The sequence below is a fragment of the Pediculus humanus genome, genomic scaffold, assembly GCF_000006295.1.
Source record: "Pediculus humanus corporis 1103172108265 genomic scaffold, whole genome shotgun sequence".
Classification (NCBI taxonomy): Eukaryota; Metazoa; Arthropoda; class Insecta; order Psocodea; family Pediculidae; genus Pediculus; species Pediculus humanus.
In genome coordinates, this window is record NW_002987834.1 from 49,680 (window position 1) to 74,765 (window position 25,086).

General features: G+C 30.9%; 4 protein-coding genes across 4 annotated transcripts; 2 read left to right on the plus strand and 2 right to left on the minus strand.

Annotated features, from left to right (window-relative positions):
• Positions 1-7,914: 7,914 nt before the first annotated feature.
• On the plus strand, positions 7,915-10,244 carry Phum_PHUM494820 (hemocyanin subunit, putative; the record flags this gene model as incomplete). The annotated part of the gene is made up of 3 exons (XM_002430647.1): positions 7,915-8,002; positions 8,131-9,866; positions 9,945-10,244. 3 exons carry the CDS (start codon positions 7,915-7,917, stop codon positions 10,242-10,244), a joined length of 2,124 nt encoding a protein of 707 aa, XP_002430692.1.
• Positions 10,245-10,583: 339 nt separating this feature from the next.
• Positions 10,584-11,343, minus strand: Phum_PHUM494830 (Group XIIA secretory phospholipase A2 precursor, putative; the record flags this gene model as incomplete). Its single annotated transcript, XM_002430648.1, has 3 exons — positions 10,584-10,883; positions 10,968-11,041; positions 11,115-11,343. 3 exons carry the CDS (start codon positions 11,341-11,343, stop codon positions 10,584-10,586), a joined length of 603 nt encoding a protein of 200 aa, XP_002430693.1.
• A 238-nt stretch (positions 11,344-11,581) lies between these two features.
• Positions 11,582-14,801, plus strand: Phum_PHUM494840 (CDK5 regulatory subunit-associated protein, putative; the record flags this gene model as incomplete). Its single annotated transcript, XM_002430649.1, has 10 exons — positions 11,582-11,619; positions 11,647-11,852; positions 12,039-12,266; positions 12,354-12,564; positions 12,668-12,813; positions 12,901-13,112; positions 13,226-13,510; positions 14,152-14,301; positions 14,430-14,576; positions 14,679-14,801. The coding sequence occupies 10 exons, from the start codon at positions 11,582-11,584 to the stop codon at positions 14,799-14,801; spliced, it is 1,746 nt and encodes a 581-aa protein (XP_002430694.1).
• A 256-nt stretch (positions 14,802-15,057) lies between these two features.
• Positions 15,058-22,123, minus strand: Phum_PHUM494850 (ankyrin repeat-containing protein, putative; the record flags this gene model as incomplete). Its single annotated transcript, XM_002430650.1, has 9 exons — positions 15,058-15,078; positions 15,134-16,945; positions 17,032-17,411; positions 17,520-17,622; positions 17,720-17,818; positions 17,901-18,101; positions 18,184-18,285; positions 21,224-21,322; positions 22,043-22,123. The coding sequence occupies 9 exons, from the start codon at positions 22,121-22,123 to the stop codon at positions 15,058-15,060; spliced, it is 2,898 nt and encodes a 965-aa protein (XP_002430695.1).
• Positions 22,124-25,086: the final 2,963 nt, after the last annotated feature.

Below are 25,086 nucleotides of genomic sequence, written 5' to 3' on the forward strand. Positions count from 1 at the left end.
CCATACCAAAATTTCATAGTCGAGTTTTTCCTATCCATTCGATCTTAATAATAATAATAATATATTGGTGTTGATAATGTATAATTAAATGTATGCGTTATCACTCTGTTAATTAGTTTAATGACCTTGAAAAAAAAGAAAAGAAAATTAAAATTCTCCATCGGGAAATTCATCGCTCCAGATTTTTTTTTCTTTCAATTTATCCCTTCCCTTCTTTCTCCCCCCTCCCCGAAAAAAAACGACGCAAAAAAAAAAACTTATTTATTTATTATCATTATCATAACTATTTCGAAATGTTAATTTATTCTAAGAATTTTTTTAAAACGTAATAAAAAAAAAAATTATTACTCCCACGCAAACACGTATCAAGTTCCATACATATATATATATTTCCCCCCCCCCCCCAACAGCAAACAGAAAAATTCGCTGTCGTTTACCATCCTCGATTCATAATTTTTTTTAACAATCAATCAATAAATTAAATAAGGGTGATATGGGTATTAATTTAATAATAATAATAATAATTTTTTTTTTCAAATGAAAAATCCAAATAAAATTTTTCCATTAATTATAAACGTTCGAATGGGTTTTTTTAAATATCAAATTAAACATCTGTTCGTTTTATTTATTAAATTATGAAAGTTTTAACGTAATTTCTATATTTTTCTATTTTAACATTTCGGAGTAAATTAATTAATCGAACGATTTTATAGAAATCCTCGATGGAATTCAAACCCCCCCCTCCACTCCCCCTACCCCTCCTCCTCCTCCCGAAAAAGGGAAAATTTCAATGAGGACGTCAAACAAAAAATGTTTAAATTTATTTTTTTTATAAAATTTATTATTAATAAATTAATTAACTTAATTAATTAAAATGGGAGGAGTAATTTTTTTTATATATAATATGTAAGTTAATTAACGACACAAGACACGGATTAAAAAAAAATAATAATAATAATTATTGTTATTTTTAGTAAGAAGAGGGCGCGGGTGTTCTACGGTGGACTACACGCGTTTACATGTTGTCAAATTATTTTAATTAATTTTAATAGTTTTATTTAACGATTTAGTTATGAGTTATATATCAAAAGTTTTGTTATTTAGTGAAGTTTATTGTGATGTAATTAGTTTTTTATATTATTTAGTGATAATTACAATTATTTCAAGTTTTAATTTGCAAATTGTCAACGGTTTGTCATGTGACAAAAGGAATCATGGACGACAAAAAACCTCAGAAAATGGTTTAGTACATTTGATTACTATGGGGTAAGTGATTCATTTTCATACTTGTATTTCACTTGCAAAAATGTTAGGTTAACCAAAAACAGAGCCAAAATTGCCAAAAGACAATATAAAAATTCTACATTTATTTGGTTATAATTATGAGGAGTTTAACTAATAATCTTTTTCATCTCATCATGGAAAATAAGAGTTGAAGTAATTTATCAAATATTTATTGCCATATATATAATAATAATGATTGATTTGATATATAACAACTCAGTGTACAAATTGCTATACTCTAATCTTAAAGGGTTAATTTACTGATTGTTGGTTGTTTTAAGCCTTTTCTTGATTTAGTTTGTTTCATTACAACATACTGTATCATACAGATGGTGTAATACTCTCTATAAATGTAATTCAAAGTCAGGGGGAATTGGGTAGCATTTATGTTAGTTGATTTTAGTGTAAGGTATTATGAAAAGACACAATAAACTCTATTCAATAATTTTACATCTCTTGAGCTGATTACGAGTAGTTGAGCTAAATACCCCTGTCACATTAAGTAAAAATAAAGGTAGTTAAATAGAAATACTTGTAATTCATTAATTCATTGCATCAGGTGGGTGTAGAATCTTTGTACTTTTGATTTAAGTGTGAATCTATTGATTGTACATTATTTAGTGTATGTAGTGAATGTAAAATGTCTGTACTCCTATTTTAAGTGTGGATTCACTAATTGTATGTTATTTTAACCCTTTTCTAAAGTTAGTTTGATTCATTATAACATATTTTGTCATGTGTTTAGTGTAAAATTCTTTTTTAATGTCAATTATGATTAGAAAAATTCAACTGCCTTCAGATTACTTGAGTTTATAGGTACAAAATTGTAGTTTGTATACATTAAAGATGAAATGCATGAGGGTTAATTATGAAAGGAGGAAATAGTAGGAAAATTAAGTATTGAAGTAGTTTTAAGGAAAAAGATATATGATAACAGATATACAATTGTAATAGAGCAAAATGAGAACAAGATAAAGACAGAATTAAATCAAATCTTGTTCTATTGTTGACCTGAGGTTGATAAGGTTGTGAATTTCACTTCTCCTGTTTCTGGCCACTCCAGCACAGGCCCAGTACAGGAGATAACTTGTTTCCATCGAATAAGATGGTCTCAGTGAGACTCACAAGAATTGTTGTGATGCTGTTTAGGTTATAAAAGACCAAAACCTATTCATAAGGCTTGCAGTATCACTGATATTCAGGCATTTATTCCTTAGGGATTGACAGGTAGAAACATGAAATAAATGTAGAAAAAGCTCCGACAAAGACTAACTGTCGCGGTTAAGATTTAATAATAACAACAATAATAATAATAATAAATTTTTTTGTCGAACTCAAAATATTATTATTATTTTTTTTTCTACGACACATAAAACTTTTTATAATTGAAACGAAAATTTTATTATTATTATCATTATTATTATTATTTGATTAAAAACATTTCGATCGATTTCGAAAAACGAACAACAACAACAACAAAAAATCTTTCTAGAATGTTCCGTACTATGACAATCATTATAAAATAAATTTTGTAAAAAAAAAAAAAAATTACAATAAAAATCCCCGACGGAAAATTCTTTCAGTGATAATAATAATAATAATAATTCTAATAATAATAATAATACTAATACTAATAATAGTAACAATAATAATAATAATAATAATAATAAATTCTATAATATATTTTAAGTATAAATAAAAAAATAATAATCCGTAAAAAAAAAAAGAAAAAAACGATTAAATCGAAAGGAAAAAAAGAAGTAAAAAAAAAAAAAAAACGTATTTATGTAAATAAGTAATTATTTATTTATTTATTTATTTGTAGTTATTATTATCATGTAAATTTATGTAAATAATTTTTTATTAAAAAAAAATTTTAATTAAATATTTTTCCGTTTGATTAATTTTTATAATGCGTTGTTGTTTCGTCGTTTGACGTATATAATTTATCGTAATTAATAATTTAATTCTCCAGCAGTCGATTTTATCATTTCCAAAAAAATTTTTTTTTTTTTTTTTTTTTTAAATTTAAATCCTTTCTGGAATTTTCTATCCATTAGCAAACTTTTTTTTTTTTTGCGGTTGTTAATTATTTGCATTCGTCATGTTTTTTTTTTTTTTTTTAAGTAAAAACGTAATTAAAGAAAATACAAACAACAACAACAACAACATTAATCTCGAATTAATTACTTTTTATTACTAGAAAAATCAATTTAAAAAATGTCGTTATTGACAAAAAAATAAATTAATCGAACCGGAAATTCAATAAATAAATAAATAAATAATTACCGTAATTAATAATAATAATAATAATAATATATCCGTAAAATTAATAAATTATTTATTGATTATTATTAGAGTTAATTGAAAGAAAAAAAAAATATATTAAAAACTTGATTTATTATTATTATTATTATTATTAAGGGGGAGGGGTAAGGGGTAACGATTAGTTAATTTTTTATAAACGAATACATAAATTAATAATATTATTAAAAAAAGTAAATAAATAAGTAAATAAAAAGAGGTAATAAAAAGTTTTTTTTTCAACTTTACCTTTTTTTTTTTTTTTTTTTTTTGAATTGATGCAGTTATAAAAAAATTTTTTTAATCAAATTTAAAATTTAAATAATAATGATGATGATAATAATGATGATAATAATAATAATGATAATTATTAACTCCGTAAACTTTTTTTCGGTTTAAAGAAGAAAAAAATTAAAAAAATGAAAAAAAAACGAAAACTTTATACCTGAAACGTTAACCGACTTTTAAAAAAATAAACAAATCTGTTTAAGTTGGAGTTAAATGAGTTTTGCGCAGATGCTGGAAAAACTTTTTCCCCCCCCCTTTCTTCCCACCCTCCTCTCCCACCGCCTCCCTTCCCGTCGTATTAAATCGTCGTATATGGTTGGATTTGTGAGGAAAAAAATTTAAAAAAAAAAAAATTTTTTTTTTTTTTTTTTTTCATTTCAATTTTCATTAAATTTTTATTTTATTTATTTTTCATCGTCGTCATTATCATCATCATCATCATCATCATCATCATCATCATTATTATTATTTTAATTTAAAAACATTGAATTTATAATAAATAAATAAATAAATAGTAAACATTAATAAAAAAAGGAAAAGGAAAAAAAGCTCCAGAAAAATTTTTTATTGTTTATTTTCTTAAAAATTTATTAAAAAAAGTAAAATCAATGTCGCACAATAATAATAATAATAATAATAATAATAATAATAATAATAGAAAGTAATAAGAAAAGAAAAAAAAACATAAAAAACAATTCTGGAAATTTATGTATATATATATATTTTTTTTGGAATTCTCCAGAATAAAATTGAAAAAAAAAAGTAAATAAATTATTGAAGATTTTTTGCAAAACACTTGAAAGAGAGAGAGAGAGAGAGAGAGAGAGAGAGAGAGAGAGAGAGAGAAAGAAAATTATTATTGAAAAAATTTTCCATTAAATTTTTTTTATTCCCATTACCACCACCACCACCACCATCTTCACCATCGGTTTCATCCTAACCACCACCATCACCACCCTTACCATCAGCTTCAATGTCATCCTTACCACCACCATCCCAATCATTATTTTTTTCAATATCATCTAAACCACCATCCCTACCATGAGCTTCAATATCATTCCTACCACCACCACCACCACATTCGACTCCTTCTTCACCCTGAACATTATCATACCACCATCCCCTTCATCATCATTATCACTTTCATCCTTATTACCACCACCACCACCAATCCAATCATTATTTTCTTCAGGATCCCACTATCATGTAAAACAACATCCCTACTATCAGCTTCAATGTCATCCTTACCACCACCACATCCAACTCCTTCTTCACCTTCAACATCATCATTCCCACCATCCCCCTCATCATCATTTTCACTTTTATTCTTACCACCACCACACCCAACTCCTTCTTCCTCCTTTGACATCATCATTCCCACCATCCCCCTCATCATCATCCCTTCAACAAAATTCTTTTGAGTATTTTAATTTAAATAATCAAGCACTTTTACAAGAAACAATAAAAAGAGAAAAACATAAAAAGTTTTACTATTTCTCATCCTTGTGTTAAATGATATCATTTTTCCTTTGAGCAAACACAAACATTTATATAGTGAAAGTGTCGCATTTATGAATTTATAAAAAGGTTTTATCTTGTTTTTAATGCATTTAAAAAAAAAGGAGGGGGAGGGGGGAGGGGGAGTTTGTCAAAGGAAAAATATTTTTTTTTTTTTTTTTTTAAAAGGAAAACATGTGAGCGAGAGGAAATTAGTTTTTAGGAAAAGTAAAGACCAAAGGTTAATAAATTTTCAACTTAGTCAAATATAGTGTTGCCCTGGCAACTTCCGTTTTACAAAAACCTTGAATGGATTTTCTATATTTAAAAAAAAAAAAAAAAAAATTTTACAATCTCGAATAATTAATATCCCCATATACGGAAATTTATTTATTAAAAACAAAAACCGGAAACGATGCGGTACTAGCAATACTTCCGGTTTAAAAAAAAAAAAATTAAATGTTAACAATAAATAAAATGTAGGACGATGACGACGACGACGACGACGATTTAAAATTTATTATTATTATCATTATTATTATTTTTCGGTAAATTTTTTTTTTTTTTTTTTATTTCTTAAAAGGAAATTTTCTTTTTTTTAGGGGGGTGGGGAAGGGAGGGAGGAAGGGAAAAAGAAACAGAAACAAAAATGGACGAAAAAGAATTGCCAAATGGAAAAAATAAAAAATAAATTTTTTATTATTATTATTATTATTATTATTATCATCATCATTATCATCATCATCATCATCATCATTATTATTATTATTATTATTATTATTATTATTATTATTATTAAATTATTTTAACAAATGAAAAAAGAAAAGAAAAAATCCTGGAGGCGACTGGAAAAATGCCGAACGTGAAATCAAATTTTATTTTATTTATTTATTTTTTTATCTCTCTCCAGAATATTCCCGTTTAAAAAATAATAATAATAATGATAATGATAATGATGATAATAATAATAATAATAAATTTCTTAAAAATGTCGGATGTTTCTCTGGTTGCGATCGTTAAAAATAAAAGAGAAAAGTCAATAAAAAAAAAAAAAAAAGATCCCGTAAATTGTTCGTATTATAAATCCCAACCGTGATCCCGTTTTTTCTTTTCTAGACCGGAAATTCTAATTTCCTTTTACACGTCATCATTTAATGTTACGTCACACGACAACAATAACACGTTGTTTGTTCTTTTTTTTTTTTTTTGTTTGTTTGAAACCTCGAAGATTTTAACAATCCATAATAAACCCGGAAATGTTCCATCCTTCGTTCCCGGAATATTTCCCAAATATTTTTTTTGACGGTTCATTAAATCCTCTCTGGTCCTGTTAAAAAAAAAAGGGGGGGGGGAGTTACTTTCTCCTATGGCAAACCGGAAGAGGAAATCACCTTTTCGTAATGTCTTCCCTCTTGTTACCACGTTTTAAACGACACCATTCCCTGGTGGTACCAACAAACACCCACCAACTTTTATTTCTTTCCGGTTTTCTCACTCTCTCTCTCTCTCTCTCTCACTCTTTCTCCGTTACCGAAAATAATGTAAAAACAACAACAGCAAATTGCTTTAAGTTGACAACTCGACGAAAGGTTTTTATCATTTTAAAATGGCGAACATATATCATAAGAGAGAGAGAGAGAGAGAGAGAGAGAAAGAGGAAAAAAACGATAAAAAATAAAAAAAAAAATTTTTTTCTGCTTACAAAATTCATGTACGGGTTATCTTAAATAAAATAATAATAATAATAATAATAATAATAATAATAATAAACTAAAGGTGAAGGTTATTTGTTACAATTTTTTTTTTTTTTTTGCAAATGCAAAATTTACAAATCCGAGGAGCAAACACAAAAAAAAAGAGGAAGTAAATTTTTAAACACGTGATCATCATTCCGGGGAAATTTTTGTTTTGTTTTTTGTCCAGTAAAATGAAATCTGGAGAAAATGCCACGTGACGTGATAGGGAAATATGTAATTTTTTTTTTTTTTTTTTAAATAAATGCACGTATTTAAACGCATTTTTAAACGGGAAAGGATTACGCGTAAGGGGATAAAAATGACTTGAGGCTCCTTCCCTCTTCGCTCCCACTCTCCTCCCCCTTTTTTTTTGTTTAAGGTTTGTAACGAACGAGATGAATCGCGACGAAAGTGACGTCACAAATTTGAATTTGTTTTAAGTGTGAAATTGAAGCGCAATAAATGTAAAATTTCAAAAAACGTCAAAGGAGAGAATCATCCAGAATATATATATATATTATGGGGGGACGGAGTAAGGGGGGGGGGAAATGACACGCACAGTTAAAAAATAATAATATTGTTTGGTCTTTGGTCTTTAGGGTGATCTTTTATAAATTTATTTTTATTATAATAAGAAATAAATAAAAAAAATGAATCGTTTGGTAAAAATTTTGTTGTAAAAGCAAATTTTAATCGTTTCGTGGCGTTTTCCAAGGACGGTTAAAAGTTATAAAAGATTTGAAATTTATTATGTAAAACTCAAACGAGTGGTTTAGATAAATAATAATAATAATATCTAATAACCATGTCGAAGTTTTTTGTTTTTCTCGCCTGTTTGGTAGCTTTGGCTGCCACGGCTCACGTTCAACATGGCACCGAAAAAAAAATCGAAGGTAAGAGTTTACAAAAACATTATTATTATTATTATTATTTTTTAGTGTAATTTAAAATGGCGGGGGGGGGGACAGGAAAGAAATGAAAGGATAACAAATCAGTTTAAAATTATTCGATTCCACAAAAGAAGAAGATTTTGAAACGTTTTTTTTTTTTTTTTTTTTTTTTATAATAGCCGACAAGGACTTTTTGTCAAAGCAAAAAGCCGTACTTCAATTATTGGTACACATTCATCAACCCGCAGTCGTACCTGAAATAAAAGAAGTAGCAACAACGTTTAACTGGGAACAAAACGTTAACAATTTCAACGATGTTAAAACCGTTGAAAATTTAATCAATTTGCTCAAGACGGGAGGAATTTTGGGACGTAAAAATAATTTTAGTCCATTGTACAAAACTCATCTCCGTCAAGCAAAATCCGTTTTCGAAGTTCTTTACAACGCAAAAGATTGGAAAACGTTTTTCAACGTGGCTTCTTACTTGAGAGAACGCGTCAACTATGGCCTCTTTGTCTACGCGTTTTCCGCTGCCGTTCTCCATCGTCCCGACACTCAAGGAGTCGTTCTTCCACCTCTCTACGAAGTTTGCCCACATTTTTACGTCAACGAAAAAACAATTCAAAAAGCTTACGAAGCTAGAATGAAAATTTCGTCGATGGGTACCGGAAAAGAATCCGTCGTCATACCATCAAACTACACCGGATGGATCAACCTTCAAAACCCCGAACTTCGTACCTCTTACTTCACCGAAGATGTCGGATTGAACTTTTACCATTTCGTTCATCACCTCACTTACCCCCAATGGCTCAAACAAGAATACTACGGTATCAAAAACGAACGTCAAGGTGAACTTTTCTACTTCACTCATCAACAACTCCTTGCTCGCTACAGATTAGAACGTCACGCTAATTTCATGTACCCGATGAAAAACTTCAGCTTTGGAGAACCGAACGTTGTGGCCTACGCTCCTAAATTGCGTTACTTCAACGGTGAAGCCGTACCCTCTCGTCCTGAAAACATTAAAATTCGCGACTACGATTTGGCCGAAGTCGAACGCGTGAAAGATTACGAACGTAGACTTCGTGACGCTGTCGACCAAGGCTACGTGAAAACGGTCAAAGGAGAAAAAATACCATTGACAACCGAAACCGGAATCGACGTTCTCGGTCGTCTCGTTCAAAAAGGAATCACTTCCGTCAATCCTAAATACTACGGAGCTTTGTACCAACTCACTCTTAACCTTTTGGGACACGTCGTCGATCCTTACCATCAAAATAACGTTGCCCCATCCGTTCTTCAACACTACGAAACCATGCTTCGCGATCCCATGTACTACAGACTTTACCAACACGTCAACAGAATTTTCGAATCTTACAAAAAAACTCTTCCCGTTTACACGAAGGAAACTTTACAATTCCCCGGCGTGACCGTTGAAAAAGTCGAAGTCGACAAATTGATGACGTATTTTGAAAACTTTGATGTCGACGTGACCAACGCCGTAGTCGTCGGAAAGGTCGAAGACGACAAATTATTGAAAATCGTCGTACGTCAACCACGTTTGAACCACAAAGATTTCACTTACCGCGTGACGGTAAACAGCAACCAAGACACGACTGCTTTGGTTCACGTTTTCCTCGCACCCAAATACGACGTGACAGGTACCAGAGAACTCAGTCTCGCCGAGAAAAAACAATTCATGGTACAAATCGACAGATTTTTATACGACCTCAAGAACGGTAAAACCGTCATCGAACGTAATTCCAAAGATTCAACCGTTTCCGTTCCCGATTTTACCAGTTTCCGTGTTTTGTCGAAGAAAGTCGAAGATGCTCTTCAAGGAAAATCGCAATTTTACGTCAACGACGTGAGTTTTTACTAATTTTCAAACAACAACAACAACCAAAACAAAGATTAGGAAAATTGTTTTTTTTGGTTTTTACAGAAAGGACAAGAATACGGTTTCCCACGTAGACTCCTTCTTCCCAAGGGAACCAAGAGCGGTACTCCTTACACATTACACGTTGTCGTAACTCCATACAAACCAACCGGAACCAAAGAAGTCGTCAGAGGAGTCAAAACTTACGTGACATGCGGAGGAAACGTCGTTTGTGGTGATGCCCACCCATTGGGTTACCCATTCGATCGTGAAATCGTCGAAAGAGAATTTAACGTTCCAAACATTCACGTTGCTGACGTCACCATTTATCATAAAAAATTAGAAGATTACTCAACTGATGTTTAAACAAAAAGGAGACATGATTAATTTTTATGTAAATAAAATTTTTTTTTTTCAAAAAAAAAATAGAAAATGTTAAAAGTAAGTAAATAATAAAAAAAATGATTAAGTAAATGTTGTTTAAAAAAAAAAATTTTTCAATTTTTTTTGAATTTATTATATCTAAATCACAAAGATGACCAAAAAAAAAATTTAATAAATAAAAAATATTTATTCGTTTTAAAATACTGAAGAAGTCATCACTTACAGCTCATTGTTTGTTTATATTGGTAATAAAATTAATATTAATATCGAAAATAAAATTGTTGCAATTTTTAAAAAAATTGAAAATGATAGCGATTTGTTTTACAATTCTCCGCCTGCTTCATATTTTCTTTTCTTGTCGCTCAATGAACAATAACAACTTTTTTTCTGACTTTCAAGATATGATTTACAACCCAGAGTCATGGATCCGCTAGCCATAGAAGCTGCCACTTTACAAGCTTTAACTAGGGGATCTAATTTACTGCTATTATCACATAATTTATAAAGGCAATCTTTGAACAAATTATCACAGTGAGATTTTAAATTATTACATGTGTCGTAGCACAAATCGTGTTGATCACAACATTCGGTCATATCTAAACTAGGAATATATTCTTTAATCTAAAAAATAAAAGATGGAAAAATATTTTTTTGGTTTTGTCGAGTGGGAAAAAAAAAGAAATTTAAAAAAAAAATTTGAATCACCTTTAATTTTAATATATCAGTTCCACATCCGTTACTGCTCGGTTTGTAATATTTATTTTTAACTGGAATTTCACCTGAAAAAATTATTAATAATATAACACAAAAAATCCTGCGGGTCGGTTTGATTCGTTATCATTTAATAATTACCTGAAGGACATGAAAATTTACAATTATCCTTGGATGCATCTAAAATTCGATAACCTTCGTTTAATTTTTTGACAATATCTCCTGCGTTTTCTAAAAAATTAACGAAAAAACCTTCGGCTGCTTCGACGGCATCTCGTATATTTTCCAATAAACCGGAACCGTAACCGCTCCATGCGTATCCCAAAAACGTTAAAACGTATATTAATATTTTCATCTTTGGTATTTCCATTTTAAATAATAATAATAATAATAATAACAATATAAAAAAATTAAAAAAATTTTATAACTTTCTCAACATTGTGAGAAAAAAAAAGTTTATTTTTAAATCAGGAATCGAATCACGTGATTTTAATAATTATTTCTAATGCCACTTTTTTTTTTCTTTTTTCATCTGCACGCCGTGAAGTAAAGAACGTGCGTTAGTGAATCAGTGTTCTTTTTTCTTTTTTTTTGAAAAGTAAATTATAATGAAAAAAATACCGAGACTTTTATTAAGATCAAATAAGTTATTTAATTATAATAATAATAATAGTTTAAATTGTAATTTATTTAAATTTGAAACGTCGGCTTCTCAAATTTTAAGGAGGACACATGGCCCGGGACCAACAGGAAAAGAACCAACTCTGAAAGATTTTTTAATTAAAGAACAGAATAATAAAATTCAGTCATGGATTGATGTTAAAAGTGATAATATACCTTATTTGAATGACACTACTATACACGGAGGAAATCAAAAAGGTTTTTATAATTTAATTTTTTTTTTTTTTTTTTACTTATAATGATGAAAAATTCTTTTTAATTAATGGCGTTTTTTCATAAATCTTAAATTTTTATAATTCATTTTTTTTTTTTCTCCTACGAAGGGGTATAATTTCAATCGTTGCTTAATTTATAATTTTCTTTTTCTTTCTTTTTTCCTTACAGTATTTTTAGAAGTTCATGGTTGTCAGATGAATGTCAACGATGCTGAAATTGTTTTATCAGTTTTACAAAAGCATGGTTATCAAAGAACGCTTTCTAAAGATGACGCAGATGTTATTTTCATACTAACATGCTCCATAAGAGAATCTGCAGAGTCTAAAATATGGTTCAAATTAAAAGAATTAAATCATTTAAAAAAGAAAAAAAAAAATTTGAAAATTGGCCTTCTCGGTATGCAAACCTACATCATACGATTTTCTTCGTTTCATGTCATTTTCATTCGATTCATATTTATTATTTATAAAATTCATTTTTCAGGTTGCATGGCTGAAAGGTTAAAGGATAAAGTTATTGAAAAAGAAAAAATTGTGGATTTAGTGGCTGGACCTGATGCTTATAAAGATCTACCTAGATTGCTAACAACAACCAGTAACAATCAAAAAGCTATCAATGTGCTTTTGTCTTTCGATGAAACTTATGCCGATGTGATGCCAGTGAGGCTTAATGAAAATAACGTCTCAGCTTTTGTGTGAGTGATTATTAATAATGTTTTTTTTTTTTTTATATATATATATATATGCATGGTGTTTAAGAGTCATAATTTTAAAATGTCTGTTACTTTTTTTTTCCAGATCTATTATGAGAGGTTGTGATAATATGTGCACATATTGTATTGTTCCATTTACAAGAGGAAGAGAAAGATCGAGACCCATCGATTCAATTTTAGAAGAGGTTAAAATTCTTTCCGATCAAGGCGTTAAACAAATTACATTACTAGGTAAAATTATAACAAAAATTTATTGGCAAACTTTTGAAATGAAAAAATGAACAAAAAAAAATAACTTCATTTTTAATTTTTTTTTAGGGCAAAATGTTAACAGTTACAGAGATATTAAATCGAAGGAGTATTTGTCTACCTTTAATGAACCAACAGTGGTAGCAGACGGTTTCAAAACGGTTTATAAGCCCAAAATAGGCGGTGTTAGATTCAGTACATTACTCGATAAAGTTTCCGAAGTTAATCCGGAAATGAGAATTAGATTTACATCTCCTCATCCGAAAGATTTTCCAGATGATGTAAGTTTGATTTAAATATTTTGTAAAACTCTGTTTGTTTTCATTGTTACAATCATTGTTTCTATTATTATTATTATTATTATTATAATGGTTTTTTTTTTTTTCGTTTGCAGGTGTTACATTTAATTAAAGAACGTAAAAACATTTGCAATTTCATACATTTACCCATTCAATCCGGAAGTAATCAAGTTTTAGAAAGAATGAGAAGAGGATACACTAGAGAAGCTTATATAAAACTTGTTGAAAACATAAGGTCTTTGATTCCGAATATAGTTTTGTCAACTGATATAATCACTGGATTTTGTGGGGAAACGGAAAAAGATCATGAGGATACCATGGAAATGATTAGATTGATACAATATCACCAAATGTATTTTTTTCCCTACAGTATGAGAGAGGTAAGTAATATTAACTTAATTATTGGGTTGGCAATTAAGTAATTGTGGATTTCACCAAGGGGTAGTTTGTCCATGTTTTTGAGTACACGCAGACAAAAAGAACTTTTGATTTGTTATTATTATTATTCGGTTGCTTCTGTAACATTCAGTATTGAAATTTCATTGAATTGTTATGTTGTGGGGGGGCCAAATGGAGCATTTACAGTGAAGGTCAGTGATGAACAAATAAAGGCTCTCATTGATTATGATTGGGATAGTTTGTCAAGGGGCATTGCAGAGAAGCTAAATGTGTCACATATGTGAATCGAAAACCATCTGCAGCATCTTGGGTACCAAAAAAAGCTTAATGCACTTAACCCTGGGGAGTGTGAGTTAACGAGACAATTTGGTCATTGCCATATGGCAGTCTTAAGGGCAGTGCGAATGACCCAATGACCCATTTTTGAAGCAAAAGGGGGGGGTTGTGTACAACAACATTTTGAGGAAAAGATCCTGGGAAAGCGAAGAGTATTGCTAAAAATCCACAATTACTTTGTCGAGTCAACCCAATATTATTAATTTTTCTTTAGTGTTTACTTTTGTTTTTGTTAAACGCCATTTCATGACAAATTTTTTTTTTTTTTTTTTTTTTTTTTTTACAGAAAACGACAGCACACAGAAGGTACGAAGACGATGTGCCACAAGAAGTAAAAATGAGAAGATTCCAAGAGGTCGGCGCAGAATTTCGTAGAATAAGTAAAAAATTAAACGAAAGTCAAATCAATCAAGTTCAAGTGATTTTAATAGAAGGAGTAAGTATTATTATTATTATTATTATTATTATTATTTCTTAAAATTTTCATTTTTTAAATTATTGCCTGTTTTTTTTTTTAAAATTTGGATTTGTTTTTTTGTTTTCAAAAAAAAAAAAAAAAAAAAGTTTAGCAAAAGATCAAATGAATATCTCGCGGGGAGAAACGACGGCAACATAAAAGTCATCATTCCAGCACAAGACGTTCCCTCTTCCAGGAATTCGAATAGTTCAGTTTCGAGGGTCATAAAACCAGGAGATTACGTGGTCGTACACGTGAGTAATGATTTGAATTAATATTTTGAAAGTTTTTCGTTTTTTTTCTTGTTTTTTTTGTTTTTTATCACTAAAACTAAAATTGGGAAAATTATATTTCAGATAAATGATGCAAGCTCTCAAGTTCTCAAAGGGATTCCACTTTATCACACGACTCTCGCGGATTTTGATGAATTGGAAGCTGCGAATTATCATTTGGATAAAGTTAAAACGTCTGCCTCCTGAACAAGGAAGGAAAGTGTGATGAAACCTCGCGAAACCCCCACTATTTCAGGTAATTAATTTTAAATTTTTTCTTTCGCCCCCTTTCGCGCCCCCCCCTTTTGCCCCCCGCGCTTTTTTTTTTTTTTTTTTTTTTTTTTTTGCATAGGGAAAACGGTTAGGTAACGGAATTAAGTACACACGTATATATATATATAAAATAAAAATTTATTTTACAGTGAAAATAATTAAAAAAAAATTATTAATTTATTAAATTAAACTAAACTTGAAGTTCGGCCTTCTAATGATTTTTGTAAATGAATCGGTAATTGGGGGGGCGTTTCCATCGGTAGTACCGAATCGAAATCTTGCCCTGTAGAAAAATCATTATTAATTAATTGTTTTTTGTTTGGGCAGGGGAGAATAGACTGATTCACAACTTGGGGACATCGCTCACCGGACAGGGATGGAGAAGGACCCGTAGAACTTCCTCCGTAGGGCTTCGTACTGTACCCGGAATCGTTTGGAGTCGGACTGTAAGTGTGACGTTCTCCCTGTCTCATCATCATCATCATCATCGTCGTCGTCGACGTCTTCCTAGGATCCGAGGATGTCACGGGATCGTGGTGGTGGTACATACCGGAGGATGGAACGTAACCGTACAATTCGTTACCCATGTCGGCTGTCGTGGAGTTGTTGTCGTCACCTCTCAGGAGTTCAGGATCCTCTTCATAGGTATGTCTTCTCTCGTATCCCCTTCGTGTGTACTCCTCGGCTGCTCCCCTTCCGCGGTTCGGCGATTCGTGTTGTAGGCGTCTTTGGTATTCGGGATCGTTGAGTGGTGGACTCTTCGAAAATGACGGACTGTAAACGGTATTCCTGCACCTGTAAGGTAATTGAGATAGCTTTTCTTTCGGTACGTCCCACTGTCGTATGTTCTCGTAGTTGTGAGGGTGTTTCGTGTAGTCCGCGGTTCGGGTCGTCGGGTCTTCATCTAATCCCACGTCGTTTTCCGCGTCGAAGTACTTGACCGTCTTTTCTCTGCTTTTGAGGAGTTTGTTCTCTTTCCATTTTTGAGCGGATTTGTGTATGAGTCCGGTTTTCTTCTGTATCTTCGCCACCAATTCTTGAACCGTGTGTTGCCTCTGTAGTTTCGAAATTATTTCTTGTACGGATTTCCTTTCCGGTTCTTCGACGGCGGACCCGAGAGATGGATCGGAAAGTCTTCTCGTTCTCTTATCGACGTCTTCTTTTCTCCCATTCGCGTCGCGGTCTTCGTCCCTTAGAATATCGTGATACGAACGCCGATTTTCCAAATGCCTGGTTTTATTCCATTGAGATTGAGGCCTTTGAAGAACTTGGTGCTGTTGCTGTTGTTGCTGTGGCTGTTGGTGCGGCTGTCGTTCGATTGGAATTCTTTGGTTTTCTCTTGTTTCGCTGTAAGCATTGTGGTAACTTTTCCATTTTAGCATTTCGTCGCAGATGACGTTCATTCCGTCGTTGTTGTCGTTGTTTTCCAATATCCGATCGATTCTTTCGCTTATCTCTCGGGTCCTTTGTTGCATTTTCCTTTCGTGATTGTTTAAATCTCCGAGTCGTTGCACGTGTTTTTTCTCGTGGCCGTCAACGTTGTCTTCTCCGTCCGTCGAACCCAATTCTTCTATTTCGCTGCTCCCTTTTCCCGATTCTTTTCCCTCCCTCGACGAACTCCTATTTTTAAAATCTTCGTTTTTCTCTTTTTCGATTTCTATCAAACGTTGGTCGTTTAACACGTCGACGCTACGATGAAGATTGTTGTTGTCGCTCCTCGTCGAACAGTGTCGATTTTCTTCGAGTATGTTTTCGAGACTTTTGGATTTCGATATTCGAGCGTTGACGTATTCCGTCGGTTTGGGTTTTTCGGAATTTCTAAATATCGACCCTCTGATTAACCACTGTTCCAAATGCAAGTGCCTCTGTTGACATTTGACTCTTTCCAACGCCATGCTCCTCGTTATTTCGTTTAATTGACTCCTCGTTTTCACTTCCAAACTCGTCACTTTTTTATCCAATCGTATTTGAGCCGCGTCAATGTGTTCTTTCAATTCTTTTTTATCTCTGTCCAATCGTTCTTCCATGTGACGGAAAAAGGGAGCGCAATAACACGTGTATCCGACGCCGACGGGTCCCTGAAAATGCAAATTATTATCATTACCATCATTATTATCATTATAAATGTTCAATTTTACAAAGGAATGAATTATTTTTTACTCACCTTCCTTATATTTCCAGCCAAATCCAAATAATACTGTTCGCCCTTTTTCAGCGGTTCGTGTGGCAAAGAATCCAATTTGGGTTTTGGAAACGTTTTAGAATCCGGATAATAGTGACAACCGTAGGGAGACCATTTGGCGGGTTCGACGGGTTCTTCGAAGTGTACCTGATGTTCGCTTTTCGGTTTTTTCTTATCTTTCGGCCTCGTGCTGCTGTCTTTGCTGCTCCCGCTTTCTTTTCCCCTTTTCTTTCCATCATTATTATTATTATCCCTTTCTTTTTCCTTTTTATCCTTTTGCTTTTCTTTTTTTTTCAACGGAATCGTTTTATCGATGATTTCCACAATTTCACCGAGATCTTTTCTCACCGCTATGTCTTTAGCTCTTTCGTTTTGCTAGAAAAAAAAAAAAAAAATCAAAAAACTGTTTAGTATATTTACAAACTCACGTTTCGTTATTCATTTTTTTTTTTTTTTAAATGTGGTACTACTTGCTTTGTTTCTTTTATTCGGATCGCAACCGGCTTCGAGTAGGATTCTTGTTAATTTTCTTCTTCCCATTGCTGCCGTTATGTGCAAAGCGGTATCTCCGTTCTACAAAAAAACCAGAAAAAAATTATTTGTTAGGTTGTCTCCCTGCCTGTCTGTCTGTCTGTCTCCCCGCCTCCCTTCCTTGTCTTTTTCCTCTCACCTTGTTTTGATCCGACATATGGCAATCGGCACTAATTAGAATTCTCGTAACACCTGCATGACCGTAACGTGCGCTCGTGTGCAAAGGAGTGTCTCCATACTAACAAAAAAAAAAGAAAAAAATTATTGTTATCGATCGGAAATCAATAAATAAATAAATAAATAAAAATTAATTTGTTTACGTTATTTTGTATATCCGGATTACAATTTGCCATTAATAGCTCTCTGCAACTTTGATTGTGACCATTTTGACAAGCCAAATGCAAAGGAGCGAATCCTCCGGCATTTTTCACCTGCAAATTGATTTTATTGGCTTTGCAAAGTTCTTCGACGCATTTACTATATCCCTTCCAACTCGCTTCGTGTAATGCCGTGTTACCGTGCTGGAAATGGAAAACGAAAAAATTAATAGTACCAAAATAATAATAATAATGATAATAATGATAATGATAATAATGTACTCACGATTTTGTCTTGCACGTTGACATTTGCTCCGTGTTTAATTAATTGTTTAACGACGTCCAAATGACCCTCTGCTGCTGCTCTTTGCAATGGAGTACATCCAGCCTGAAAATACGTTTAATTCATTCATTATTATTATTATTATTTTACATACAAAACGAAGGGGGGAGCGAGGGGAGGGGGAGAAAAAAACCAAACGGAAACGAGTTTCTTTTTATTTCGACAGATAGTCAGTCGATAAAAATTCCCTCCCTCCATTACCGTTTAATAAAAATATACCTGAATCCGCCACCGCCACCTTAATTATAATTCCGACGGTTGTAAAAAACCTGAACCTTTTTTTTTTTTTTCCCCCCCTTCATTCACCTTATCATCATCATCATTATCGTCGTCGAAACACTCGGTGACAACCCCCTCCCCATTTTTATTTTATTTTATTTAAATAACTTCATTCCGTGAATAAAAAATTATTATTATTATTATTATTATTATTATTTTCGTTTTAAATAAACCGGGGCATGATAATGATGATGATGATGATGATGATGATGATAATAATAATAATAATCGATTTTGAAATAAAAAACCGTTAAAAAAAAATCAATCGATCGATCGATTGATCGATACACCCAAACGTATATTTTTTTCTTTCCCTATATGAGATACGTTATCGAAAAAAAATCTCGTGGAAATAATAATGATAATAACGATGATGATGATGATGATGATGATGATGACGGTTAATCACGTGATCAATGATAAAGAGAAATAATTTTGTACGATTGATAAATTAATTGGTAAAAAAACATTGACAGATTGAAAATTTCATTCATTATGAAAATACAAAAAGCGAGACACGACATGACCGTTAAAAACTTTTTTTTTTCTCTCTCTCTCTCTCTCTTCAAACAATGACGTTTATTAAATATTTGCGCGAACGTTTTGTTTGTTTCTGTTTCTGTTTTCAATGAGCAGAAGACAAAAACATTTTTTGACGTGATTACATATAAACGTGAAAAGATTTAATTTTTAATACTTGAAAAAAAAAAAAAAAACAACGAGAGTTAAAATTTCATATTCATAATATAATATATTAAAACAAAATGGCTTCTGTTACTTTACTATAAATTTTTTTTTTCTAACTGACGTCTGTTTAAATGAATAATTTAAGTAGTATTTGTTAATTAATCGATCGATTGCCAATCGATAAAAAAAAATATCGTTTTGTTCATCATCATCATCATCATCGTCATCATCGTGGGGCAACGTTTCAATTAACTTTTTTTTTTTTTTTTTTTTTTCTGTTGCTTTGCGTTTTGCAAACGAGGTCGGCGAAAGTTTCATCTTTTATTATTATTATTATTATTACTATTAGTATTATTATTATTATCATTATTATTATTATTATTATTTGAATTAGAAACGAGTGACGTATCAAAATAAATCTATGATCCAATTGACTCGAGGACAAATATGGCGTCGATTTTTTTTTTTTTTTTTTAAATTTGAAATTCAAACGAACGCGCCTTTTTTTTTTTTTTTTTTTTTTTTTTTTAATATTATTTGACGTTTAAAATGATTCAAAAAAATTACAAAAGTTCCATCCTTATTTTGTCTTCTGCTTAACTTTTCGATTTACGATTAATCGATTAATTATCGATCGATTTAACAAAAAAAAAAAAAAATTTTAAACTAATCGAGTTTTACTAACGTTTTTGTTTTCATTTTTTTTTTTTATTGTTCGCCAAGTTTTTTTCGATTGAAATTTATTACTCGCTTGTTTGTTGTTGTTGTTGTTGTTGAGTTGTGGTTGTTGTTGTTCTTTATTTTTAGAATAAAAAGATATTCGCGAGTCGGGGGAAAGAGGGGTGGGTGGGGGCGGGAATTTTTTTTTTTTTTTGTAGGCGTGTCGTGAATTTTTTTCTTCTTTTTCTTACGCGAAACAATTAAAACATTAAAAAATTTAAACAAAAAAAAAAAAATGTTTCGAGGACGACGACGACGACGTCGTCGTCAAGCCGCCAACATAATTTTTTTTTTTTTGTTTTTCTCAAGTTGTCACACATGTTAACGGGTTATTGACATTTATAATAAGTTTTTTTTTTTTGTTTTTTTTTTTTGATGAATGAAAATATTAATTTTTTTTTTTTTTTGTTTTAAAAGTTGTTGTTTGATCAATTAATTTCACCCATTTAATTTTCATTATATTATTATCATCATCATCATCATCAAGAGAAAGTGAAGAAGATAATAATGATAATAATAATAATAATAACGAAAAAGAAAAAAGGAATTTTTTTTTTTTTAACACAACAACAACGCCTTTAGGACGATCAACTTTTTTTTTCAATTTCATTCGCCGCCATCATCATCATCATCATCGTTTAATTTAATTTCTATTAAACCATGTTTGTCCTTTTTTTTTTTTATAACAAACAAATATTCGTGAGGGTCAAACAAACCGTTTGTTCGATTCGTACCCGGAGGGGGGAAAAAAAAATTCATTCTAGCAAAAGAATAAAAAAAAAAAAAAAGGTTGATTTCGTGTGTAAAACGTGACTAGTTTCCATCTTTTTTTTCATTTTTATATTCGACGTTACAACAACCAACAAACAACAACAACAACGAAATGGATCGGAATTACGTAGATGCTTTACCCCCCCCCCTTTTAATAATAAAAATTGGGATTTTTTTTTGGTCACAAGTTTATTTATTTATCGCGATATTATAATTTATTATCAAAAAAAAAATTATCACTCTCGATTATTATTATCATTATTATTATTACCGACGACGGGTATTTAAATTAAAAACAAAATGGCGGATCAATGACGCGTTCATTCTCTATCATCTCAAAATAAATAGGAAAAAATTTTTAAAGTTTTCCTTAAAAATCGTTTTAAAACCGTTTTAAAACCGTTATTCCTGTTTCCTCCCTTTCTCCCCCCTCCCCCTACCCCCAATGAAAAAAAAAGGGCCATTTCGTGCAAACAAACAAACGAACGATCAAACAAACAATAAAAATGATTGGGGGGGTACTTACGGTATCTTGTAAATTTGCATCCCATTTTGCTTGTAAAAGCGTCGCGACGACGTCCTTGTAACCACCGGCAGCGGCCAAATGAAGTGCGTTTCTACCACCCTGTGAACACAAAAAATCGTTAAGAGAGATACAAAGAGACAGAGAGAGGGAGAAAATTAAAAGAGAGAGAGAGAGAGCGAAAAGAGAGGTACAGAAAGAGAGAGAGAGAGAGAGCGAAAAGAGAGGTACAGAAAGAGAGAGAGAGAGAGAGCGAAAAGAGAGGTACAGAAAGAGAGAGAGAGAGAGAGAGAGCGAAAAGAGAGGTACAGAAAGAGAGAGAGCGAAAAGAGAGGTACAGAAAGAGAGAGAGCGAAAAGAGAAGTACAGAAAGAGAGAGAGAGAGAAAATCGTTTAATTCATTAATTTTTCCTTTTATTTTCTTTTATTTCTTTTCTCTCTCTCTCTTTCTCTTTCTTTTCATTCTCCATTTATTTAATATTTTATCATTATTATTATTTTATTTATAAATACCTGAAAAAAAAGGATTTCTTAGTCACGGCTCTGTAAAAATTCTTTTTTATATATATCTAAAGTATAATTATAGTTATTATTATTTTTTTATTATTATTTATTATTCGACTATAATTAATATTTTTTTTTTTTTTGAAAATTATTATTATCCTTGTTGAAATTGACATGTACGCAAAAGGTAGATAATTAATAATAATAATAATAATGATAATGATAATGATAATAATACTTATTGTTTTTAACGGGAAAAAATTAAATAAATCACTTCGTCAAAAAAAAGAGAAAAAAAAAAACATTCGACGTACGTACCTTACAATAACATTTTTTACAACAATCGTGAGTTAAACGATAATCGATTTCTCGAACGTAACACGGTACGAAAAAAACCATTTATTCGATTATGATGATAATAATGATAATAATAATAATAATAATAATATTGGGGGGAAAGAATAAAAAAAAAATTTTTTTTACGGGTTTACCGCGCTCGCGCTCCGCGACAAATCCTCGTCGTCAACTGTTTGAAAGAAAATTTAAAAATAAAAATAAAAAAAAAAGGAAAAACAAAAACCGGAAATTGAATTTAAATTGCAATTTAAATTTAAATTTAAATAATGATAATAATAAATATGTTAATCGTTGAACCTTAAAAAAAGTTTAAAAAAACGCCCGAACGCCCAAAAATTAAATGACTACTATTATTATTATTATTATAAAAAAAAATTTCGGGAGCCTTTAAAAAATTTTCTTTTTGTTTTCTTTTGGAAAATTTTATATGTTAAGTATGTTGAGTAAACAACCGAAGGCAATTCTTTGTTTGTTTGTCCGTTTGTTTGTTTACAAATAAATTTTTATTACTTTTTTTTTTTTTTTTAATTTTTTTAAACGAAGCGCAAAAGAAAATTCATTCGTTTCAGGTAGTTGTGGTACGTTTAAGATTTTAATTAAAATACAAAACGAATCGATCGATAATTTTAAAAACGGAAATCGTTAAATTTGACGCCATTTTTTTTTTTTTGTTTTTTTTTTTTTTTAATCACCGGCAGATATTTCGATATCGAAAAAAAATTTAAAAAAAATTAATTTTTCTCTCTTCGGGGAAAGGTGGCGACGAAACGCGTTCGTCGCCGATTATATTTATATTATTTTAAACCGGAAATCGCCTCAAGGACTAACAAACAACAAACGATTATAAATTTAATACAAAAAAAAAAAAATGTTTTAAAGGAATTTTATAAAATAAATGAAAGATTCATTTGAAAATGGTGGCGATGAAAAATTATTTTTATCGTAAATATTTCCCTTCCCCCTCCTCCCTCCCCCCATATAATAATAATTATCAAATCGACGAGTTTTCATTTCGTTTTATTTTTATTTAAATTCCTGCCACGTTTTTATTATTATTATTATTATTATTATTATTACTGATATTTGCAACCGATAAATAAAATAAAAAAAAGAAAAAAAAAATTTCTAGTTCAAAGTAAACGTACATGATGAATAAATCGATCAATTATTATTATGATTATTATTATTATTCAGTATTTACGGGTAAAAGTAAAGACGTTAAATCACGCGCACGCACGCACGCACGCACTCACGCAAAAATCGCAAAATAATTGGAAAAAAAGGAAAAAAAATTTAATTAAATAAAAAGATTTGTTTACATTTACGTATCGGAAAATCGTCGAGTGCGGCGCTACGAGAGCGTTTAAATTACAAATAAAATTTAAATTTCAAATTTTTTTTTCCCTTTTAAAACTTTTTTTCCTCTTCTTTGTCCTCGGGGGTATTCTTACGCCTTCGAGAAATCCAATTATTATCAGTAAAAACTCGAACTCTTATCAATTAAAATTTTATTATTATTATCCACCATTAAACACGACAAGGCTATTTGTCGGGGTTTAAGTATTTGTCCGAGGTTTCTACCCGATTCCTTAGGGACAAATACTCGAATTTCGGTGGTGCCACTTATTATAAGATAGCACCACATCAATTCTTGAAGGTCTTCCTGAGTCCATCTTTATTCGATGGGAACGATTTGTCTCCTGAACTGGGCTCCGGTGACTAACATCTTTGGAGTGGCCAGGGTCAGAAGCAGTGAAATTCACATTCTCGTCGAGCTGCCTCAGGTCGACAGTAGAACAAGATTTTGTTTTTGGTTCTTACTTTGTCTTGTTCTCATTTTTGCTCTTTAAGCCAACGGCACGTGGCGTTCTCAAACGGTCACCCATCCAAGTTTGCACCACGCCCAATGCTGCTTAACTTCGGTGATCGTACGGGAACCGGTGTGCCCAGCATGCTATGGCCATTGGTTTTATTATTATTATTATTATTATTATTATTATTATTATTATTATTAAAAACGTTTTTAAATTAATAAATAATTAATAAATAATAATAATAATGATAATCAATAATTATTAAAAGAAAAAAAATTTGAACGGGGAGTAGGAATTTTTAAAATTAATTTTAATAATCTTTGGTTTAATAATTTCATTCATGCGCTCCAATTTTTTTTTTTTTTTTTTTCTTAAACAAAAAATGGAGGAAAATTTAAATTTAAATATAATAATGATAATAATAATAATAATAATAATAATAATAATAATAATAATAATAATAATAATAATAATAAATAAAACCAATGGCCATAGCATGCTGGGCACACCGGTTCCCGTACGATCACCGAAGTTAAGCAGCATCGGGCGTGGTGCAAACTTGGATGGGTGACCGTTTGAGAACGCCACGTGCCGTTGGCTTAAAGAGCAAAAATGAGAACAAGACAAAGTAAGAACCAAAAACAAATCTTGTTCTACTGTCGACCTGAGGCAGCTCGACGAGAATGTGAATTTCACTGCTTCTGACCCTGGCCACTCCAAAGATGTTAGTCACCGGAGCCCAGTTCAGGAGACAAATCGTTCCCATCGAAAAAGACGGACTCAGGAAGACCTTCAAGAATTGATGTGGTGCTATCTTATAATAAGTGGCACCACCGAAATTTGAGTATTTGTCCCTAAGGAATCGGGTAGAAACCTCGGACAAATACTTAAAAAACCCCGACAAATAGCCTTGTCGTGTTTAATGGTGGATAATAATAATAATAATAAATTTAACGGAACTCGAAAAAAAAAACTTAACCTTTCCCGTAATTAAAAAAAAAAAAAAATTTTTTTTTCGAGTAAGAAGTTGATAATTAAAAAAAACAGAATCTAGATTTTTTTTAAAAAAAAAAAAAAAAAAAAAAACTTTTTTAATTACGAAATAAATTAAAAAATAATAATAATGATGATGATAATGATAATAATATATATATATATATATATATATATATATATATAGATGAAATTATT